The sequence below is a fragment of the Rhinoraja longicauda genome, chromosome 33 (genome assembly GCF_053455715.1).
Source record: "Rhinoraja longicauda isolate Sanriku21f chromosome 33, sRhiLon1.1, whole genome shotgun sequence".
NCBI classification, from domain to species: Eukaryota; Metazoa; Chordata; class Chondrichthyes; order Rajiformes; family Arhynchobatidae; genus Rhinoraja; species Rhinoraja longicauda.
The window spans coordinates 1,267,859-1,291,029 of NC_135985.1; the positions used below are offsets into that span (position 1 = coordinate 1,267,859).

At 44.4% G+C, this 23,171-nt stretch overlaps 1 protein-coding gene across 2 annotated transcripts in view; it reads right to left on the reverse strand.

The window, feature by feature from the left end:
• adamtsl3 (ADAMTS-like 3) overlaps positions 1-23,171 on the reverse strand; it is a 327,965-nt gene that overhangs the window by 29,063 nt on the left and 275,731 nt on the right. For both annotated transcript variants that reach the window (XM_078427555.1, XM_078427554.1), the window contains exons 20-25: positions 21,981-22,134; positions 18,916-20,032; positions 12,615-12,742; positions 10,862-10,990; positions 9,450-9,632; positions 3,702-3,821 (exon numbers count right to left, since the gene is read on the reverse strand). In XM_078427555.1, the coding sequence (XP_078283681.1) occupies positions 3,702-3,821; positions 9,450-9,632; positions 10,862-10,990; positions 12,615-12,742; positions 18,916-20,032; positions 21,981-22,134 (1,831 nt within the window). The remainder of the gene's footprint in view (positions 1-3,701; positions 3,822-9,449; positions 9,633-10,861; positions 10,991-12,614; positions 12,743-18,915; positions 20,033-21,980; positions 22,135-23,171) is intronic.

Consider the following 23,171-nt stretch of genomic DNA (forward strand, 5'->3'; position numbering starts at 1 on the left):
AAAGATCGACACAAAATGCTGGAATAACTTAGCGGGTCAGGCAGCATCTCTGGAGAACATGGATAGGTGACGTTTCACAGAGTGCTGGAGTAACTCAGCGGGTCAGGCAGCATCAGTGGAGAACATGGATAGGTGACGTTTCACAGAGTGCTGGAGTAACTCAGCGGGTCAGACAGAATCTCTGGAGAACAAGGATAGGTGACGTTTCACAGAGTGCTGGAGTAACTCAGCGGGTCAGGCAGCATCTCTGGAGAAAGGAATGGGTCTGCAAAATATTTTTGCAAATATTTGTGCTCTGGGTTCATTTATGTAATGTATTTATATCACTTGGCTGTTTACAGTTTACCATGGACTGGCATTTTTACTGCCACATAATAAGCCATATAATGGCACAGTGGTGGTAGAGCTGCCACCTTACAGCGCCAGAACAGGGCTCATGATTCTCCCTGTGACCATGTGGGTTTCTCCAGGTGCTCTGGGTTTCTCCCACATCCCAAGGATGTGCAGGTTTGAAGGTTAATTGGCTTCTGTAGATTGACCCGAGTGTGTGTAGGATTGTACTAGTGTACTGGGTGATCGTAGGTCGGCGCGGACTCGGTGGGCCAAAGGGCTTGTTTTCCACACCGTATCTCTAAACTAAACTAAAATTGAGACTTGATCGTTGAAACTAAAATTCAGCTGTACTCGCTGAAAACGCTACTGGAGCTCACAAAGCTGCTGTGTCAGGAGTCAGAGGCTACATGTGTGGTAAAGATTTGTTTAAATCAAGGAAGATCAATGCAACGATACAGGAAAGAACATTCTCTTATCAGATATTGAGTCACACAGCACGAAAACAGGCCCTTCAGCCCAACTTGTCCATGCTGAACAAGGTGCCCCATCCTCACAAGTCCCACCTGTCTGAGTTTGGCCCATATCCCTCTGAACCTTTACTATCCACAAATGCCTTAAATGTTGTTATAGTTTCTGCTGCAACTACCTCCTCTGGCAACTCGCTCCATATAGAGTGTCAGGGGTTATGGGGAGAAGGCAGGAGAATGGGGTTGAGAGAGAAAGATAGATCAGCCATGATTGAATGGCAGAGTAGACATGATGGGCTGAATGACCTAATTCTGCTCCTAGAACTTCTGAACTTCTACCCAGCACCCTCTGTGTGAACCCAGCACCCTCTGTGTTAGTCCTCGGTACGTTACCTGAAGAGTGGGTAATTAAAAGCACACACAAGCGTTTCTAAGTGAGGAGCCGCCTATGGAAATAACGTGAGTCATGCATCATATAAAAGCCCTCGGAAACACAGTGGCATGGTTCTTTTCAAACTTGCAGGAGTCAAATAATAGAATTTCCCAATGGTGGTCTCCACGCAGCGAGCCAAGCGGACCACAAATATTGGTGTGAGTAATCTTACCAACCTTGGCAACATCTGGAAACAACATCTCCACTGAATTACAATCAAGCCTTAATATTCACCATGCTAATGAAATGCAGCATTGTTTCAAATACGACTGATATCGGCTAAAAGCCAAGATTCGCAATATTATTAATGAAAAGAATCTCTTACTTCACTCAGAAGGCGTCAACATGGTATCGCAACAAAAATGAAATGACCAAAGTTTGCTAGAAGGGAAAGTGCAAGATAATGATCCCGAAATCCACTCCAAACGAAATGAATGGGAGGTCGGATTTGGCTGAACTCTGGATTTGAGGGCAGCTGTTCTACGTGACGATGCTGACCATCCCCATGGCCAGCAGCATGATCAGGGACGAGTCTCACCCCGGTCACTCGCTCTTCTCCCCTCTCCCATCGGGCAAGAGGTCCAGACGTGTGAAAACGCACACCTCCAGATTCAGGGACAGGTTCTTCCCGGCTGTTATCAGGCAACTGAACCATCCTATCACCAACTAGAGCGGTCCTGACCTCCCATCTACCTCATTGGAGACCCTCGGACTATCTTTAATTGGACTTTATCTTGCACTTAATGTTATTTCCTTTATCTTGCACCTGTACACTGTGGACGGCTCGATGACAGAGTAGTTGGGACATGTTGGTTGGCATGGGCAGGTTAGGCCGAGGAGCGTTTCCTTACTGTATAACTCTATGACTCTCTATTTCATTGGATATTCGATCCCCTAATTTTTGCTCGCTCCCATTTACTTCCTCTCTCCACCCAAGGTTCATGACCTACTTTAAGCAATTGCCAGTCGGTTAAAAATTCATTCCAATCTCTTCACGGGTGCAGAAGCATGTCCTCAACTGTGTCACGTCAATGGAATCGACATCCAGAGTGGAACCCAAAGTCCAGTCACCACTCCATGGTGCATTTAATGTAATCAGGCACCAACAAAAATCTGCCTTCAGGAGTTACATTCTCCTCATCTGCTCTTCCCACTTGTTTAGTTTAGTTTAGTTTAGTGATACAGTGCAGAAATAGGTCCTTCAGCCCATTGAGTCCAAGCCAACCAGTGATCCCAGAGGAAGGAATACAGGAATACAGAGCTTTATTTGTCATTCGGTACCGAGGTACCGAACGAAATTACATTGCAGTCACACACACAAAAAACACAAGACACATTACCCCAACACAAACATCCATCACAGTGACTCCAAACACCCCCTCACTGTGATGGAGGCAACAAAACTTCCACTCTCTTCCCCACGCCCATGGACAGACAGCTCGTCCCCGACCGACCCGCACAGTCCCCGCAAGGGGATGGAAGTCCCCGCGGCCGAGCCGCACCGGGTGCTGAAAAGTCCCGCGGCCGAGCCGGGTGATTGAAGGCCCCGCGGCCGTACCGTGCACTGCTAAGTCCCGCGGCCGAGCCGCACCGGGCGATGTTAGGTCCCGCGGCCGAGCCGCACCAGCGATGTAAAGTCCCGCTGCCGAGCCGCGCCGGGCGATGGAAGGCCCCGCGGCCGAGCCGCACCTGGCGCTGAACCGTTCCGCGGCCGCACCGGGCGATGTTAGGTCCCGCGGCCGAGCCGCACCAGCGGTGTAAAGTCCAGCAGCCAAGCCGCACCGTGCGATGGAAGGCCCCGCGGGCGATGGAAGGCCCGCGGCCGAGCGGCGCCCCGCGCCCTGCACATTAACACCATTCTACACCCACTGGGGACAAGTTACATTTATACCAAGCCAATTAACCTACAAACCTGTACATATTTGGAGTGTGAGAGGAAACTGAAGATCTCGGAGAAAACGTGGTCACGGGGAGAACGTACAAACTCCGTACAGACAGCGCCCGTAGTCGGGATGGAAGCCGGGTCTCTGGCGCTGTAAGTGCTGTAAGGCAGCAACTCTACCGCTGCTCCACCGTGCAACTGTCCAGATCTGATCAACATCAACGTTTCTCGTCCCAACAGCAGATTCCACTTTGTGTCCAAGTCAGTCCATGGGGAATCGATTGTGTCTTGTTTATTACAATACTGGTGATATGTGCATTCATTCTTAACTATTCAGGGCTGATTAAAAGTTCGCTCGTGCAATCCAAACGACACACAGACGTTTCCTTCAGACATCCTCGACACATTAATTTCCTTGGAGCCAAAACGCAGTCCAAAAATAGACCAAAATAATTAGACAGAAGTTTGGCTGAAATTTGTATTAATTGGTTCCAAAGAGCTTCATAACAAATGTAATATTCCAAACCATAAACCACAGGAAGTAGTTTGATTATATGTTTGTCAAAAAGAGAAGACCCAAACTCACCCACGCGTAGCAGATCTCCTTGCTCCACTCGCACTGGAGTGCCGGCCTTTGATGCCAGTATGACACGTTTTTTCCCTTTGGTTTGTGGGTAACCTACAGTCTGGGCAGCAACTCCTGGTTCTGAGAGATGAGAGAATTCCTGTTTAATCAACGTATTGCGGCACGGTGGCGCAGCGGTAGAGTTGCTGCCACGGATGGGGTGATCTGTACGGGACCATCCTGGACAATACAGCTCACCTCCTCCTTGACAACACTGGCCAACCTGAGGAGCACCTTCACCCACAGGCTGGTTCCACCAAGATGCAGCACAGAACGCCACAGGAGATCCTTTATCCCTGTGGCTATCAAACTGTACAACTCCTGCCCCTTCTGTCGTGGGGTAGACTGACTCCCCTCCCCTCCCCGACCCCCCACCTCTCTCCCCAATCTTTGCACATCTCCAATCCTTTCCACTCATCACGTTAATTTCATGTATGTTTTATGACAGTTGACAGATCAATTTCTCTCCTGGGATAAATAAAGTTCTATCGTATCATATCATATCGTATCATTACAGTGGTTACAGCACCAGAGAACCAGGTTTGATCCTGACTACGGGTGCTGTCTGTATGGAGTTTGTACGTTCTCCCCGTGACCGCGTGGGTGTTCTCCAAGATCATCAGTTTCCTCCCACACTCCAAAGACGTGCAGTTTTGTAGGTTAATTGGTTTGGTATAAGTGTAAATTGTCCCTAGTGTGTAGGATAGTGTTAGTGTGCAGGGCGTGGACTCGGTGGGCCGAAGGGCCTGTTTCCATGCTGTATCTCCAGAAAAGTCCGGGAGCAGAGCAAGGACGCCCGTTGGCTGAGCAGTAAAGTAAGTGCTAATCACAGTTGAACAGGCAGTTTAAAAAGAGCGCCAAAAGGAAGTAGTAGTCAATTTGAAAAGTCCGGGAGCAGAGCAAGGACGCCCGTTGGCTGAGCATTAAAGTAAGTGCTAGTTTAAGTGAGAAGTCAGGTAAATTGGACAATCAGGCAATTTAATTGGTAATATAAGCAATACTTGCAAAAGGGTGCAGCCCTGTTCAGGTGCAGCCCAGTTAGGGAAGTGCCCAGTGAGAAAAGTGCGAGTCTTTGGCTGCGAGTCTTCGGCGAGGAGGCTGAGGTGAGGAGGATACCATTGTTTTAAGCCAGAGCTGGTTATAGGCACAAGGTGATGGCGGAAAAGTTGGTGCGGTGTGTTTCCTGCAGGATGTGGGAAGACAGGGACGTCACGGGAGCTTCTGGGAGCTACACCTGCAAGAACTGTGTCCAGGTGCAGCTCCTGAAGGGACGTGTGGTGGAGTTGCAGAGGCAGTTGGATGACCTCAGGGCCATCCGGGAATGCGAGAGTTTCCTCGACAGGACCTATTGTGAGGCTGTCACGCCAAGGGTCCAGGTCGAGCGAAGGTGGGAGACTGTTTCCGGGGGGAGTGGACGTGGACTACAGGAGACCCCAGTGGCTGTGCCTATTGCAAATAGGTATACCCTCTTGGGAACTGTCGGGGCAGAAGACGTTTCCAGTCCGAGTGGCGGACCTGTTGGCAAGGATACACGACAGGGGAGACCGAAGTCTGGAAGAGCCGTAGTGGTCGGTGACTCCATAGTCCGAGGGACGGATAGAAGATTCTGTGGCAGCAGGAGGGACTTGAGGATGGTCTGTTGCCTCCCTGGTGCCAGGGTTCAACACATCACAGACCGGCTTCAGAAAATCCTAGCGAGGGAAGGCGATCAACCTGAAGTCGTTGTGCACGTGGGCACGAATGACGTCGGGCGGAAGAGGAAGGAGGTGCTACAGCGGGAGTTTAGAGAGTTGGGAAAAACGCTGAGAAGTAGGACGTCGAAGGTGGTTATCTCTGGACTGCTACCGGTACCTCGTGCTGGTGAGGCCAGGAACAGAGAGATAGAGGGTATGAATTTATGGCTGAGGGACTGGTGCAGAGAGCAGGGATTTCGATTTCTGGACCACTGGGATCTCTTCTGGGCTAGGGGTGACTTGTACAAAAGGGACGGGTTGCATCTTAACAGCAGGGGGACAAACATTCTGGCAGGCAGGTTTGCTAGTGTGACACCTGTGGCTTTAAACTAAGTAGTGGGGGGGAGGGGTTAACAAATTGTGAATATGAAGATGAGGTAAAAGGGAATACAGGAGATATTGCAAAAGACTCTCGGAAGAATGGGAACAGAAGTTCTAGAGCGGAAAAGAAATTAAGGGCAGGGCCAATTGTGAACGATGTGAGAGGGGAGGTAAATACAGAAGTTAAAGTGTTGTACTTAAATGCGCGTAGTATAAAAAATAAAGTGGATGAGCTTGAGGCTCAGTTAGTCATGGGCAAGTATGATGTTGTAGGGATCACTGAGACATGGCTACAAGAGGACCAGGGCTGGGAACTGAATATTCAGGGGTACACAACGTATAGAAAAGACAGACAGGTGGGCAGAGGGGGTGGGGTTGCTCTGATGGTAAGGAATGATATTCATTCCCTTGCAAGGGGTGACATAGAATCAGGAGATGTTGAATCAGTATGGATAGAAATGAGAAATTGTAAGGGTAAAAAGACCCTAATGGGAGTTATCTATAGGCCCCCAAACAGTAGCCTCGACTTAGGGTGCAAGTTAAATCAGGAGATAAAATTGGCGTGTCAAAAATGTAATGCTACGGTGGTTATGGGAGATTTCAACATGCAGGTAGACTGGGAAAATCAGGTTGGAAATGGACCCCAGGAAAGAGAGTTTGTAGAGTGCCTTCGAGATGGATTCTTAGAACAGCTTGTACTGGAGCCTACCAGGGAGAAGGCAATTCTGGATTTAGTGTTGTGTAATGATCCTGATCTGATAAGGGGACTAGAGGTAAAAGAGCCATTAGGAGGCAGTGATCACAACATGATAAGTTTTACTCTGCAAATGGAAAGGCAGAAGGGAAAATCGGAAGTGTCGGTATTACAGTATAGCAAAGGGGATTACAGAGGCATGAGGCGGGAGCTGGCCAAAATTGATTGGAAGGAGGCCCTAGCAGGGAAGACGGTAGAACAGCAATGGCAGGTATTCCTGGGAATAATGCAGAGGTTGCAGGATCAATTTATTCCAAAGAGGTGGAAAGACTCTAAGGGGAGTAAGAGACACCTGTGGCTGACGAGGGAAGTCAGGGACAGCATAAAAATTAAGGAGAGGAAGTATAACATAGCAAAGAAGAGTGGGAAGACAGAGGATTGGGACTCTTTTAAAGAGCAACAAAAGTTAACTAAAAAGGCAATACGAGGAGAAAAGATGAGGTACGAGGGTAAACTAGCCAATAATATAAAGGAGGATAGCAAAAGTTTTTTTAGGTACGTGAAGAGGAAAAAAATAGTCAAGGCAAATGTGGGTCCCTTGAAGACAGAAGCAGGGGAATTTATTATGGGGAACAAAGAAATGGCAGACGAGTTAAACCGTTACTTTGGATCTGTCTTCACTGAGGAAGATACACACAATCTCCCAAATGTTCTAGGGGCTGGAGAACCTAGGGTGATGGAGGAACTGAAGGAAATCCACATTAGGCAGGAAATGGTTTTGGGTAGACTGATGGGACTGAAGGCTGATAAATCCCCAGGGCCTGATGGTCTGCATCCCAGAGTACTTAAGGAGGTGGCTCTAGAAATAGTGGAAGCATTGGAGATCATTTTTCAATGTTCTATAGATTCAGGATCAGTTCCTGTGGATTGGAGGATAGCAAATGTTATCCCACTTTTTAAGAAAGGAGGGAGAGAGAAAACGGGTAATTATAGACCAGTTAGTCTGACATCAGTGGTGGGGAAAATGCTGGAGTCAATTATAAAAGACGAAATTGCTGAGCATTTGGATAGCAGTAACGGGATCGTTCCGAGTCAGCATGGATTTACGAAGGGGAAATCATGCTTGACAAATCTACTGGAATTTTTTGAGGATGTAACTAGGAAAATTGACAAGGGAGAGTCAGTGGATGTGGTGTACCTCGACTTTCAGAAAGCCTTCGACAAGGTCCCACATAGGAGATTAGTGGGCAAAATTAGGGCACATGGTATTGGGGGTAGGGTACTGACATGGATAGAAAATTGGTTAACAGACAGAAAGCAAAGAGTGGGGATAAATGGGTCCCTTTCGGAATGGCAGGCAGTGACCAGTGGGGTACCGCAAGGTTCGGTGCTGGGACCCCAGCTATTTACGATATACATTAATGACTTAGACGGAGGGATTAAAAGTACCATTAGCAAATTTGCAGATGATACTAAGTTGGGGGGTAGTGTGAATTGTGAGGAAGATGCAATAAGGCTGCAGGGTGACCTGGACAGGTTGTGTGAGTGGGCGGATACATGGCAGATGCAGTTTAATGTAGATAAGTGTGAGGTTATTCACTTTGGAAGTAAGAATAGAAAGGCAGATTATTATCTGAATGGTGTCAAGTTAGGAGGAGGGGGAGTTCAACGAGATCTGGGTGTCCTAGTGCATCAGTCAATGAAAGGAAGCATGCAGGTTCAGCAGGCAGTGAAGAAAGCCAATGGAATGTTGGCCTTCGTAACAAGAGGAGTTGAGTATAGGAGCAAAGAGGTCCTTCTACAGTTGTACCGGGCCCTGGTGAGACCGCACCTGGAGTACTGTGTGCAGTTTTGGTCTCCAAATTTGAGGAAGGATATTCTTGCTATGGAGGGCGTGCAGCGTAGGTTCACTAGATTAATTCCCGGAATGGCGGGACTGTCGTATGTTGAAAGGCTGGAGCGATTGGGCTTGTATACACTGGAATTTAGAAGGATGAGGGGGGATCTTATTGAAACATATAAGATAATTAGGGGATTGGACACATTAGAGGCAGATAACATGTTCCCAATGTTGGGGGAGTCCAGAACAAGGGGCCACAGTTTGAGAATAAGGGGTAGGCCATTTAGAACGGAGATGAGGAAGAACTTTTTCAGTCAGAGGGTGGTGAAGGTGTGGAATTCTCTGCCTCAGAAGGCAGTGGAGGCCAGTTCGTTGGATGCTTTCAAGAGAGAGCTGGATAGAGCTCTTAAGGATAGCGGAGTGAGGGGGTATGGGGAGAAGGCAGGAACGGGGTACTGATTGATAGTGATCAGCCATGATCGCATTGAATGGCGGTGCTGGCTCGAAGGGCTGAATGGCCTACTCCTGCACCTATTGTCTATTGTCTATTGTCTATTGACACAGCACTTTGTGTCGTTCCATTGTAATCATCAGTCCTCAGAGGCAATACTAATCTGGGTGATTCCGCATAAATACCCAACATTGTTACACTGAAGGTAGACACAAAGTGCTGGAGTAACTCAGCAGGTCAGACAGCATCTCTGGAGAAAAGGAAAAGGTGACGTTTTGGGTCGAGACCATTGTTACACTGCTCCTGTGTCTGAACTCATCTATAAAGTGTTGGGAAAATGAGGAAACATTTTTGGAAAAGCTTGGCAAATTTCCCTGGTGTGGGACAAATAAAGGAATATATTATTACCTCTTTTTTATCTAATGATAATAATTGTCTTGTTTAAAATGTTACATTGATGATCTCCTAATCCTGATGGCCTGTTAAATACTTCTATCAAAGCAAATATTTTTGATTTCATCTCAGACCCTGACGTGAGCTTCCAACAAAAATAATTTAAGATTGAACATTATGAAGCATTAGAGAACTGCTTGGGATTAAAGTGTTTCTGATTTTCTCTTGTTGGTAATGGATGGAAACTGGTACCCTGGTTCAGAATGTGTAAACTTACCAGTTAGTTTAATAACTGTTGACATAGTTGCTTGTCCAATTTCATTTATGGCCGTACAAGTGTACATTCCTTGATTTGTGACTCTTGCATTCGTCAGCGCCACAGATCCATTCTGCAGTAGAACAGAGTTGTTCCCTAACAGACCATCTTTTTTTTGCCAAGTAATCTTTGGTTCAGGAACACCTGTTCAAACAAATAACATAATAAAGACTCTCTGGATACAGAAAACTCGTATAATCTCAGAGCAGCACACTTATAAAACAAAGCTTACAAGTGAAGCATTGTAGTTAGCACCATATATATCAACAGAGGGACTTGACAATGTTATGGAATGGAACATAATTTAATATATTTATTTTTTTAAAGCCGCATGGAACGCAATGCGATGCATTAAATAATCAAAATATTGGTGATTAAGTTATCAAAGTCTTCATCAAAATGATAGGCAGATTAAAGGCACTGCAATATATAAAGAATTAGTAAGAAAGACTGCAAAATTATATACTGCTTTTTATATTCTTAACAACATACTCCTGTGCTCAATAGAGTCATAGAGTGATACAGTGTGGAAACAGGCCCTTCGGCCCAACTTGCCCACAACGGCCAACATGTCCCAGCTATACTAGTCCCACCTGCCGGCGTTTAATGATTATGAAGTACTTTTAAATGGCAACTTGTATTGTAATGTACATGAATGAGAAAATGAAATAATCTGATGGAAAATCAGAAAATACTATTTCCATTGTTTCATGAATCAGTAACTCAAGGTAATAGAAATCTTCCGCGAAAAAACAAAAGGTGAGAAGAACTTATTTTCTGCGGGTGATTGTTGCAGTAGGTCTGGCTGTCTCAGGGTTGCCAACTGTCCCTTATTAGCCGGGACATCCCGTATTTTGGGCTAAATTAGTTTGTCCCGTACGGGACCGCCCTTGTCCCGTATTAGTAGGGTTGCCAACTTCCTCACTCCCAAATACGGGACAAAGGGTGACGTCACCGCCCCGCGTCCCACGTGACCTCACCCAGCCAGCGGCCACGTGCTCCCGCTGCACCAATGGCGGCCGCCCGGGCCGGGCGACGGGTTGCATTGCAACGTGGCCGCTGGCTGGGTGAGGTTACGTGGGGCGCAGGGCAGTAACGTCACCTTGTCCTGTATTTGGGAGTGAGGAAGTTGGCAACCCTAGGCTGTCAGCTCAGAAATAATGGTGGAGACAGTTCTCATAATGTTTGTGAAGAAGAGAGGAGCTATGGAGGAAAGAACAAACTAGGAGAGCTGTAAAGATTGAGACCAAATGCAGAGGATAATCAGAGATTCATGAGCCACTTGATGCGGATCCTGCATGAAATTGCTTAAACCAAGAACACAATGCTCTTATTTAACACATGATACAAATAATCCCTTCAGTTTCATTTACCTTCAACCGGGCAATGAATGATTATCGTTGCCCCGAGTCTGGCCAGTAAATTGCTTCCAATGCCAACCTCTAAGTGCCACGTTGTAAGGTTTGTGATATTTTCTCTGGAGTATTTGATAGTCGGGATTTCTGTTGACAAATCAACAACACAGAGATTGCATAAGTTACAAACCTGCAGCACTGCCATCGATGAATTTCTTGCACATCTACTTTAGTTTAGTTTAGTTTAGAGATACAGCATGGAAGCAGGATCTTCGGCCCACCGAGTCCGCACCGACCAGCGATCCACGCACACTAACACTATCCCAAACACTGGGGACAATTTACAATCTTTACCAAAGCCAATTAACAGACAAATCAGTACGTCATTGGGAGGAGGAAACCGGAGCACCCGGGGAAAACCCGGGTCATGGGGAGAAGGTACAAACTACGTACAGACAACACCCGTAGTCAGGATGGAACCCGGGTCTCTTGCACTGTGAGGCAGCAACTCCACCCACTTTAAGTTGAACACAAATTTACCTGCTAATTTAAATAAAAGCACGAAGAAAGGCAAGCATAACTTCATTAAATCACTGCAAGACTTTTAAAAGTTGCTTTTTAAATTGAAACATTGGTGGGAAGTCACTATGTTAAAGTTATGGAGGGTGTAATGGAGAATAATGAAGCTACATCCGTTTGCAATTCACACAAAAGGTTCACCTTTCCAAAATGTCCACACTCGTTCCACATTCACCAGTCTGAGGCGTGACATCTCAAACACTTTGTGTTCATGCAGCAGCTACACATTGTAAAACTTCACAGGAATTATCTTTGTTTAGCCTTGGCTCAAAGCTCTGGTGTTTATATTCAGCAGCTTGCTAAGATGGCAATTTTGATTGGTCTATCTAACTTGCGTTATGTTTTAAGAGAGTATTTTGTGCGATCTCATTGCTCAAGCACGTTCCTGTACCTGACCTGCACTGAGCAATCTATGCAGCAATTTGCCATACATTGATGACTGCTACCTGCCCTTGTTGAAGATCATCACCTTTCATCACTTTTGCTAATGATTTCCGTCAGACCATCTTTTCCTTTCCTGGATCTCTCTGTGTCCATCTCAGGAGATAGATGTGCCACACACATATCTTCCATAAACCATTGTCTCCCACAGTTATCTCCACTTCACCTCCTCCCATCCCACCTCCCTGTCAGGGTGCCATCTATTCTTCTCAATTTCACCATGAGACTCATGAGGTCAAGATGAGACTTTCAGCTCTAAGGCTTCAGAAATACCTTCCTTCTTTCTTTGCCACAGCTCATGCAAAGTTCACACACTTACATAAATACTTTTATTCAGAGTTTAGTGTCTGGATAAAGACAAATTAACAATTCAGCCTTCACAATTGGTGGACTACTTTCTCATTTATAAATGGCAACGTGAAATTAATTCCTAAGCTGTCGAAATGCTCCCTAATATATGTGGGTATACACACACATACACATACATGTATTTAAATATATATACACATACACACACATTTAGAAAAAAGTGTGTGTGTGCATCTATATATATATATATATAAAGTCATTTTCTAGAACTATTTAACAGAAAATTCCATGGATTCTTAAAAGTATTCATATATATATATATATATATATATATACATATATATCTATATGAATACTTTTAAGAATCCATGGAATTTTTTGTTAAATAGTTCTAGAAAATGACTTTTGAGATATAACCTTGTTAATCCAAATATCAACTTACCTGAATACAATAATAATGAAGTTTCACTATCTGTTCCCAGTTCATTGGTAACCGTACATCCATAAAGACCTGCATCTTGCCTTGTGACATTCTGGACTTGAAGTCTTGCAGATTCTAGCAATCGTATCCTGCAAAAGTACAAGGCAATTTCAGACAGAAATCCAGAACAAGAGAGAATTCAAGCTATCCAACACATCCTCGCAAAGAACTCTCCCATCTTCCGATCCACAGAACCTGACCTCATCAATACTGTCCTTTGGTGAACTATCTCGTCTCTGCTAGTCAGAGGAGTTTATCCATCACATACTTCCATTGTAAGCTACAAATGTTCACCGACCAGATTATTCCACAATAACCGACATGCAAAGCAATGCAGAGACATTGGCAAACTGAAATAAAAAGAGATATCAGGTCAGGCAGCAACTGTGGAAAGAGAAACTGTTAACGTTTCAGGCGTGGAACTCTTCATCAGGACTAGTCAGGATTAAACCTGGGTCTGTGGCATTGGACGGCAGCAACTCTACGGCTGCGCCACCGTGCCGCCCAAAAAATCCTCTGAATAACTTGATGAACTGTACACTGCATGGGCCAGGAAGTGAGTGGGCAAGATCATCTCTGACCCCTCTCACCCTGGCCACAAACTCTTTGAAGCACTTCCCTCTGGAAGGCGACTCCAGACTGTCAAAGCCGCCACAGCCGGACATAAAAACAGCTTTCTTCCACGAGCAGTAGCTCTACTCAACAGCCAAAAATCTGTAGCCGCCTTTTGCTCTGGTATTTTATTTCATTCTTCACATGTTAAAATTATAATGTTTTATTTTTAATTGTCCAATGTATATCATGTTGTTATTTCCAAGCAAAGCACCAAGGCTAATTCCTTGTATGTGTACATACTTGGCTAATAAAATTTATTCAATTCAATTCAAATCAATTGTGAACATTTCAAAACTGTAGTAAGCTGTGATTGAACCAGCTGCAAGCTGAAATATAAACTCTTTTTCTCATTCCACAGATACTGCCTGACTCATTGAGTGTTTTCAGCATTTTCTGTTTTTAGTTCCAATTTCTTTCAGCTAATTTATGTCTTACAATCATGTAAAAAACAAACCACTTAGATTACCTACTTAATCGTCTAATGGCAAGAAATACAACCTAAAGTCCCCATCCAACCATGATGAACACACAGTGCAGATTGCAATTCATTATTTCAGACAAATGCTATGTTGAAATACTACTAAAATCCTATTTATTGATATTTATAGATATGTTATATGATCCTCTGAAGTCTGGTTTATATAACCCTGAACAGCAGAATGCAGTAAATGACTGCACTTACGGCTGTTGGCTTTATCTTGGGATTAAAGAAATTGCAAATTGTTGTTACCGAACAGCAGTACTGTCATTGAGAAACGGAAACCAAATAAGTGTAATAAGATTAGTCAAGGAGATACTTAAAACTGAAATAAGACCTGCAGTCTGCCCAAGGACTCAGTCAAGTGCAGCTCAGCAGTTGGGTTTTCAACTGTATTGATAGTAAACATTCCTACATTTTAAAACTACAGAGAAGTCACGGAGAAGATGCTGCCTGACCCACTGAGTTACTCCAGCACTTTGTACCTATCCTTGTTCTCCAGAGATGCTGCCTGACCCGCTGAGTTACTCCAGCACTTTGTACCTATCCTTGTTCTCCAGAGATGCTGCCTGACCCGCTGAGTTACTCCAGCACTCTATGAAACGTCACCTATCCATGTTCCCCAGAGATACTGCCTGACCCGCTGCGTTTCTCCAGCACTTTGGGTCCTTTTTTCCAAGTAAGGTTCCTAGGGTGATGACTTATGGACTGCAATTTTTAAACCTGCAAACACATTCAAAGAATTCCCATGGTTGTCATCAGATCGAGTTTCAATCTGGATTGGGGATAACACCCTCATGAAGGTTTGTTGAAAAGACGTGAGAAAGTACAGATGCGGCCTACAAAGATGCTCAACACATCCTTCATGCAGGAAGTTACAGAACCATGGTGGAAGCCTGAGCTAAAACAATCATTGTTCTACATTATTATTACTACATTAAATATAACAATCTTAAAACATTAACTGTAGATGATAAAATGAAACATTTGCATTTACAGAACCTCTTATAAAGCAGCTGGGATTCTCTCTGAGAATTGTTTTGCTGAATTCATTATTCATTTTATGTTCATCACCACGCTGCATCTCTAAACTAATCTCTAAACTAAATATCTCAATATCTCAGGGCGGCACGGTGGTGCAGCGGTAGAGTTGCTGCTTCACAACGCCAGAGATCCGGGTTCGATCCTGTCTACGGGTGCTGTCTGTGCAGAGTTTGTACGTTGTTCCTGTGAGGTCTAATGTCTAAAGTAAAGGCTAAAGTCTGTCGAGTAAAGACATGCAGGTTTGTAGGTTAATTGACTTCTGTAAATGGCCCCTGGTGTGTGGGATAGGACTAGTGTAAGGGTGATCGCTGGTCAGCATGGAACAGTGCACCTGTTTCCACACTGTATGTCTAAAGTCTAAGAGATGTACCTCTGAACTAAACTAAACTAAAACGAAGATTGTATGATTTACAGTTAGACATAGAGTGACACCGCATGGAAACAGGCCCTTCGGCCCAACTTGTCCACACTGGCCAACATGGTCAGGTAGCATCTCTGGAGAAGATTTGATAGGTGACGTTTTGGGTCGGGACACTTCTTTAGACCTTCTTCAGCCTGAAGGAGAGTCCCAACCCGAAACATCATCTCTCCATTCTCTTCAAAGATGTTGTCTGACCTTCTGAGTTGCTCCAGCACTTAGTGTCTCTCTATGGCATGTGCCAACTCTTTAAAGTCCACCTGAATGCTGGAAATGTTGCATTTCAATACAGCTGGACATGAATTTAGTTAACCTCCTGTTATTTTTGTAAGAATTAACATCACTATTATCTAAGTGAACGCAGCTGTGGTGACTTTCTGCTGGTTTTAAGTTGGAATAGTTCTAGTCAGAGCTAGAAGCTATTATGACAGCTATTGCAGGGAACACATGTATACTCTGCATGTACGCAAGCCAGAGAGAGCCATAGAATCACACAGGCCCTGGAAACAGGCCCTTCAGCCCACACTTGCCCATACCGACCTACATGCCCCACCTACAGTGGACACAAAATGCTGGAGTAACTCAGCGGGTCAGGCAGCATCTCCGGAGAGAAAGAATGGGTGACGTTTCAGGTCGAGACCCTTCTTCAGTCAATAACGTCAGTCAGTCAAATCAGTCAATAAATACTCGTGAATGATTTCCGTTCCTTCATCTTTACTATAGACGTTCAGTCAATAAAATTCTGCTCCATGCCCCATCCACGCTAGTCCCACCTGCCTGCGTTTGGCCCATATCCCTCTAAACCTGTCCTATCCATGTACCTGTCTAAATGTTTCTTAAACGTTGCAACAGTTCCTTGCATCAGCAACACAAGAACAATGAGAGAAGGTTAGGAGTTTACAAAAAAAATAGTACCAGTGCGAGAAAATCATATCTTTTTGAAACGTGTTTTAAATGTTTACTTTTCTTGTTCTTGATGAGTTTCGCATGTGAATAAGAGCAGTCTGGCATGCTGCAGCCAACAAGGTCACAGTGAGAACTGCAGAGGATCATTCTTTCATTTAAGTATGCAGCAAACTCTCACCTACACACCAGTAACCTGTATGGCAACATAGGAATCTGCTAGCTAAATATTTGGGTCTGTCCAATATTGGCATATCCTCACGTTAAGAGATTAAAAGCAACAATATTCATTACAGTAATATTTGGATATAATCCAACGTAGTAAATTGACTTTGCTAATAAAAACCTAACAATTATTGGATATCCATTCAAAATGAATCAAGTAATTAAGCTGTTCTCTTTTCCATCGTGGGTACATGTGAAGTTTCACATATCCAAGTCTAGAAATGACTAAGAGAGATATTTAGCAAACCATTGCATCATTTTTATGTCAATGATATGTTTAGCAAGTTCTGTAATTTATTTGGAAGATAGACGCAAAATGCTGGAGTGACGCAGTGGGACGGGACAGTCTGAAGAAGGGTCTCGACCCGAAACGGCACCTATTCCTTCTCTCCAGAGATGCTGTCTGTCCCACTGAGTTACTCCAGCATTTTGTGTCTATCTTCGGTTAATCAAACTAAAACGCAGTAATTATAAAATAAAACACAATAAAGAAACAATGAAAACAAAGAAAAGTATTTTGACAGCACCTTTCATAATCCAGGACATCACACAAGCAGCTCAGTGCTGTTGTAATAGTTTGTGTGTCAAACACAACTTGCAACTCAACAAGTCTCCAAAGTAGCAACATGATTGTGATCAGGTGGACGGCACGGTGGCGCAGCGGTAGAGTTGCTGCCTCACAGCGCCAGAGTCCCGGGTTCGATCCTGACTACGGGTGCTGTCTGTATGGAGTTTGTATGTTCTCCCTGTGACCACGTGGGTTTTCTCCAGGTGCACCAGTTTCCTCCCACACTCCAAAGATGTGCAGGTTTGTAGGTTAATTTGCTTCAGTAAAATTGTAAAATCGTCCCGAGTATGCATTGGATAGTGTTAGTGTGCAGGGTGGATGCTGGTCAGTGCGGATATGGTGGGCCGAAGGACCTGATTCCGTGCTGTATCTCTAAAGTCTAAAGGTAATTTGCTTTAGACTTCAGATTCAGTAATGCCGAAATGTTGACAGGACAGTAGAGGGGTCCTAATGAAGGGTACCGACCCTATCCACGTACTCCAGAGATGCTGCCTAATCTGCTGAGTAACTCCAGCAGTAAAAGCAATGAACCGCAGATGCTGGTTTACCAAGGAAAGGCACAAAGTGCTGGAGTAACTCAGCAGCTCAGGCAGCATCACTGGATAGGTGACATTTCGTGACCCTTCTTCATACTACAGTGCTTTGTAACTCCAGCACTTTGTCTTCTGTGCAAGATTCCAGAATCTGCAGTTCCTGTGTCCCAGAGGAACATCTTTTTGTAAAAAGGACTTTAAAATATTTAACACTGTAAGGACAGGGCCTTAGTTCCACATATCCCTGCAAGCTGTGCCACAGTGGGCTCTCTGTATTACACTCCCTCTGCGTGTGAATCTGGTGTTTCTATTCATTACCCAAGAGTGGGAGTGCAACTGGAGTCCACAACCATCTGACTTAGTTTTAGTTTTTTTTAGATTTATAGATACAGCATGGAAACAGGCCCTTCAGCCCACCGAGTCCATACCGACCAGCGATCGTCGTATACTAGTTCTATACTACACACTAGGGGCAATTGCCAATCAACTGAATTAACTTCAATCCTTTTACAAAACTTTCCAAGCTTTGTCTACTGCTCATCACCCAATTGATCCCTTTTCAGGAGAGAAGGAATGGGTGACGTTTCAGACTGAAGAAGGGTCCCGACCCAAAACGTCACCCATTCCTTCTCTCCTGAGATGCTGCCTGACCTGCTGAGTTACTCCAGCGTTTTGTGAATAAATACCTTTGATTTGTACCAGCATCTGCAGTTATTTTCTTACACCCAATTGAACCCGCACATTGAAGAGTGAATGAAGGAACTGCAAATGCTGGTTTAAACATAAGCCAGACACAGAAAGCTGGAGTAACTCAGCGGGACAGGCAGCGGCTCTGGCGAGAGAACGAATAGGTGATGTTTCGGGTCGAGATCCTTCTTCAGACTGAGAGTCATAGAAACATAGGAAATAGGTGCAGGAGGAGGCCATTTGGCCCTTCGAGCCAGCACCGCCATTCAAGAAAAAAGGGAAAGGGGCTTTGCAAAACCACATTCACCAACATAGTGTTTCATCTGAAGACAGACTTCAATGACAAGATACTTCTCAGTAGAAGATAGCTCAAATCCTTTATTGCTAACTCCAATAATTCATGCTACAAAATTTACTAAAGGATGTAGTTGGTGGAAACAAGTTGCTGTGATAACTATGTAAAATGACAGTGAATAGCTTTCCATTCTAGCATGTGTATTAAATAAACATCTGGATTTACAAGCTTTCCTACAATTAAACAAAGCCACATATTTGTGGCTGTTAAAAAAGATCTCTCAGTCATTCACTGAAAGACGGGGAAATTAAAGATAGTTGTGACTAACGTTTGCACGGCTGACTGACAGCTTGGCCATGCTCGTGTCATTTGTACAGTGGAACGTAATGTCATTAATGTTCTTGATGAATAGAATGAATTATGAGCCATCGCGAATCCCTCTCGAAAACACCACAGTTAGCAAACATTAATATACAATAACACTGAGCTTGCATACCTTGTATTAAATTTCATGGGCGCACCATCCTTTGTCCAGTAAACATCAGGCTCAGGGCTGCCGATACATTGACAGAGGAATGTGACACAGAGTGTGTTACTGGCCAGGTAAGCCACGGTTCCCATTGCAACACTCATGTTTTTCTGAGGCAGAAGAGGAAGCTGGGTCTTTCTCAGTATTGTGGGAAGCTTTTGTTTCTTCCTGTGTTGATGTACATCCTTAACTGTAGAAGCTTCAGATGTATTCGGAGCCTTATCTAGTAATTTGGAGTTGGACGCGTTATCGTCGGCAGGGACTTTCCATTTCTCCACCGTTGGTTGGGGTCGAGATACTTCAGCCGCCAACTGGTGCATCAGCTGTGAAGCAAAATCTTCAGGTATTTCTCCAGACTCAATCCTGAAACTTATATTTCGTAAGATCTCTTCAAACTGCTTGGTATCCATACTATAAGCTCCTTGCGATACAGAGCTGTCAGGGTGTTTGTTATAAAACTCTTGCGAGTCAAAGAACTCTGCAAAACTAGCCTTTCTTTTTGAAAACAAATGATTTCCAAGTAGGCGTAGGAAAACGTGGTCATTTGTCTGGCTATCATCCACAGATAACTCATTCTTTTTGCTCCAATTGTGCCACATCTTGCTGATTTGGGTCCATTTATCCTCCAGTCTGTTGGATTCGTTGTGATTCATCTTCTCTGGCCCAATGCTTTGTCTCGTCTTAGATTTGACGAAAGAAGGTGGTTCGATTAACTTGTTATCATCGCCAATCAACTTGAGGACAAAGGTATCTCGAGTCGGTCCTGCAATGCAACTGTACACACCGATATCTTTCGCTTCAAGCCTGTGAATTTTCAGTGATCCTGATTTCGTAATTCCAATCTGTTTTGTATTTTGTAGATGGTGGCCATCTCTTTCCCATTTGATCATTGACTTCTGGAATCTCCTCACGGGACATCTGATGACTATGGAGGTTTTTGGAAGGAGGTAGGCTCGGCCTCCAATGCTAAAGTGGATGCGTTTCTCTTGCCTGGTTTGTATATAGACTCTGTGGATGCCCAGAATCTGTGGCTCACGGACAACTTGCTTTTGAGAAACATTGTTCTTTTTGTCCTTTCTAACCTCTAGGAAATACACAAATATATGTTAAAGAATTGTCTAGAATGAGACTTACATCTAAGACATAAATATACAGGAATTATCTTCAATAGCAAAGTGGTGAAAACGATGCATGATTTTTGATTTATTTTTATCAAGAAGACTTCCTCTTAGACCCTTGCCTAAAGATTAATGCCAGAAGCAACCAACATCATCTCAATACTGGGTGCACAGTGGTGCAGCAGGTAGAGCTGCTGCCTCACATTGCCAGAGACCCACCTTCAATCCTAACCTTGGGTGCTGTTTGTGTGAAGTTTGTACGTTCTCCCTGTGTCTGCGGGTTTTCTCCGGGTGCTCCGGTTTCCTCCCACATCCCAAAGATGCCCGCGTTTGTAGGTTAATTAGCCCTCTGTAAATTACCCCGCGTGCATAGGGCGTGAATGAGAAAGTGGAATAACACAGAACTAGTGGGAATGGGAGATCAATCGTCGGCGTGGACGGTGGGCCTAAAGGCCTGTTTCTAGGGCTGTATCACTAAAATAAAATAAACTAATTAAGGCAGCTAATAACTTTAGTTGATTACATCTGATAACGAAAGCGACTTAATTCAATGTCATTTTAAAGATGACTGTGAAAATCTGCTCACGGATTACACAAATGCTTTTTCACACATGGAAGCGAAAATGGGAAATAATTGAAAAAGATGAGGTGGATAGAAAATTCATCTATCCTTCTGTCAAAGGGGATATGTTGGATATGGGGCCAAACCCAGACCCTCTGAGACCGTAATACAATATTCATGCATCTACCATTATCAGTTTCTATGAACACCTGCAACAGAGGGGAAAACTAGGCTGGATTATTCCTTAGCTTCTCTTGATTTGGGAGCTAAAACACATTAGTAAGTGTTTTTTTTTTTAATGACAGAGGTCCCAAGGCGAAACAGGGACTGCACATAGATAATGAGGTGGGCAAGGATCACTGGAGTCGTGTGTTGAAACTGGCAATACTCAGCAATTCAGACTAACACTCCTGACTCAGTAAAACTCTGCAATGAGGAGAAATTGATAAGAACAAGATATATGAAAAAGTTGTAGAGTTTCAGGTATTTATGTCTGGAATCTACACATATGAAGTTATTCATGTATTTTTTAAAACGTAAGCAATAGCTCTTAAAATCTATTGGAACTGTTTCAGGAGTTGAAGTTTGCAGACATTTGGCACATGAAGGCTGGTAATCATCCAGGAAAATAATTGTCAAGCAACACAAATCTGTTTTACTTAATGAAAAGAACATTTTCGTAGATCTGAATGTTTTAACATCTGTATATGATTCTTACAATGAACAAATGGGGTAAACTGTGAAACGAGCCTACTTTGCTATGAGACCATATCACACTTTAAAACCTTTGGTCAATTCGTTTAGAAGGATGAGGGAGGACCTCATTTAAACTTACCGAATGGTGAAAGGCTTGGATAGAGTGGATGTGGAGAGGATGTTTCCACTGGTGGGAGAGTCCAGGACCAGAGGCCATAACCTCACAATAACTGGACGTAACTTTAGAAAGGAGACGAGGAGGGATTTCTTTAGTCAGGGGGTGGTGAATCTGTGGAATTCATTGCCACACACGGCTGTGGAAGCCTAGGCAATGGATATTTTTAAGGCGGAGATTGACAGATTCTTGATTAGTACGGGTGTCAGGGGTTATGGAGAGAAGGCAGGTGAATGGGGTTAGGAGGGAGAGGGAAAGCTGGAGTAGACTTGATGTGCTGAATGGCCAAATTCTGCTCCTAGAACATATGAGCACCGTTCTCATCGCCTAAAACTAACAGAACCTTACCGTGGCCCAGAACACAACATTCAGTTATTTTGGGTTAGTTTGTTATTTTACTGTGTGCTTCTTCTGCATTTAACACCAGATATTTATTTGGTTAAAATACTTCAGGCGTCACTTACGGAAGTGGGGCACTTACTATTGCAGGCAGGCATGGTGCAGGCTTGGACTGCAGGCGGTCTGGAGGGGCCTTTGCAGGAGGCCTGGTCTACTGTGACCTGTTGCCCAGCCATGGAGAGTGTCTGACAAACCCAATCTCTGCGCTGGATTCCTTCCCCACAGCTTACAGAACACTGCAAACACACAACGAGAAATCTCTAGCCTTTACGAGAACACTTAAATTCCACACAATTAATGATATGTTGAATTAATGAGAGGAAGGGTTAGTTCCACAGAAACAGCTGGCTCTTTAAATTTGTTTAGAGGTACAGGGTGGAAACAGGCCTTTCAGCTCACCGAGTCAGTGCTATCCAGCGATCACCCCGTACACTAGCACTATCACACTAGCACTATAGTGGAATTCTCTGCCTCAGAAGGCAGTGGAGGCCAATTCTCTCAGTGCTTCCAAGAGAGAGCTAGATAGAGCTCATAAGGATAGCGGAGTCAGGGGGTATGGGGAGAAGGCAGAAACGGGGTACTGATTGGGAATGATCGGCCATGATCACATTGAATGATGGTGCTAGCTCGAAGGGCCAAATGGCCTCCTTCTGCACCTATTGTCTATTGTCTATCCTACACTCTAGGGACAATTTACAATTTTCAGAAGCCAATGAACCTACAAACCTGTGCGTCCCTGGAATGTTGTTGAATTCTTTGTGTGTTATACCAGAAAGATGAGATTATGTAGATGCACAGAGTCTCTTGGCCAGAGGTAGACACAAGATGCTGGAGTAACACAGCGGGACAGGCAGCATCCCTGGAGAGAAGGGATGGGTGACGTTTCGGGTCGAGACCCTTCTTCAGACTCGCTTGTCCAGAGGCCATAGGTTTAAGGTGAGGGGGGAAAGATTCAGTGGGAACCTGATGGTAATCTTTTCATGCAAATGGTGGTGGGTGTATGGAACGCACTGCCGGAGGAGGTAGTTGAGTCAGGTACTATCGCAACATTGAAGAAACATTTAGACAGGCACATGGATAGGACAGGTTTAGAGGGATGTGGGCCAAACACAGGCAGGTGGGACTAGTGTAGATGGGGTATGTTGGTCAATGTGGGCAAAGTTGGGCAGAAGAGCCTGCTTCCACACTCTATGACTCTAAGGTGAATGAGGGTGGGGTTAAAATGGATGGGTTTGCGATGGTCAGTGCACTGATGGATCTGTTTTCAGTCTAT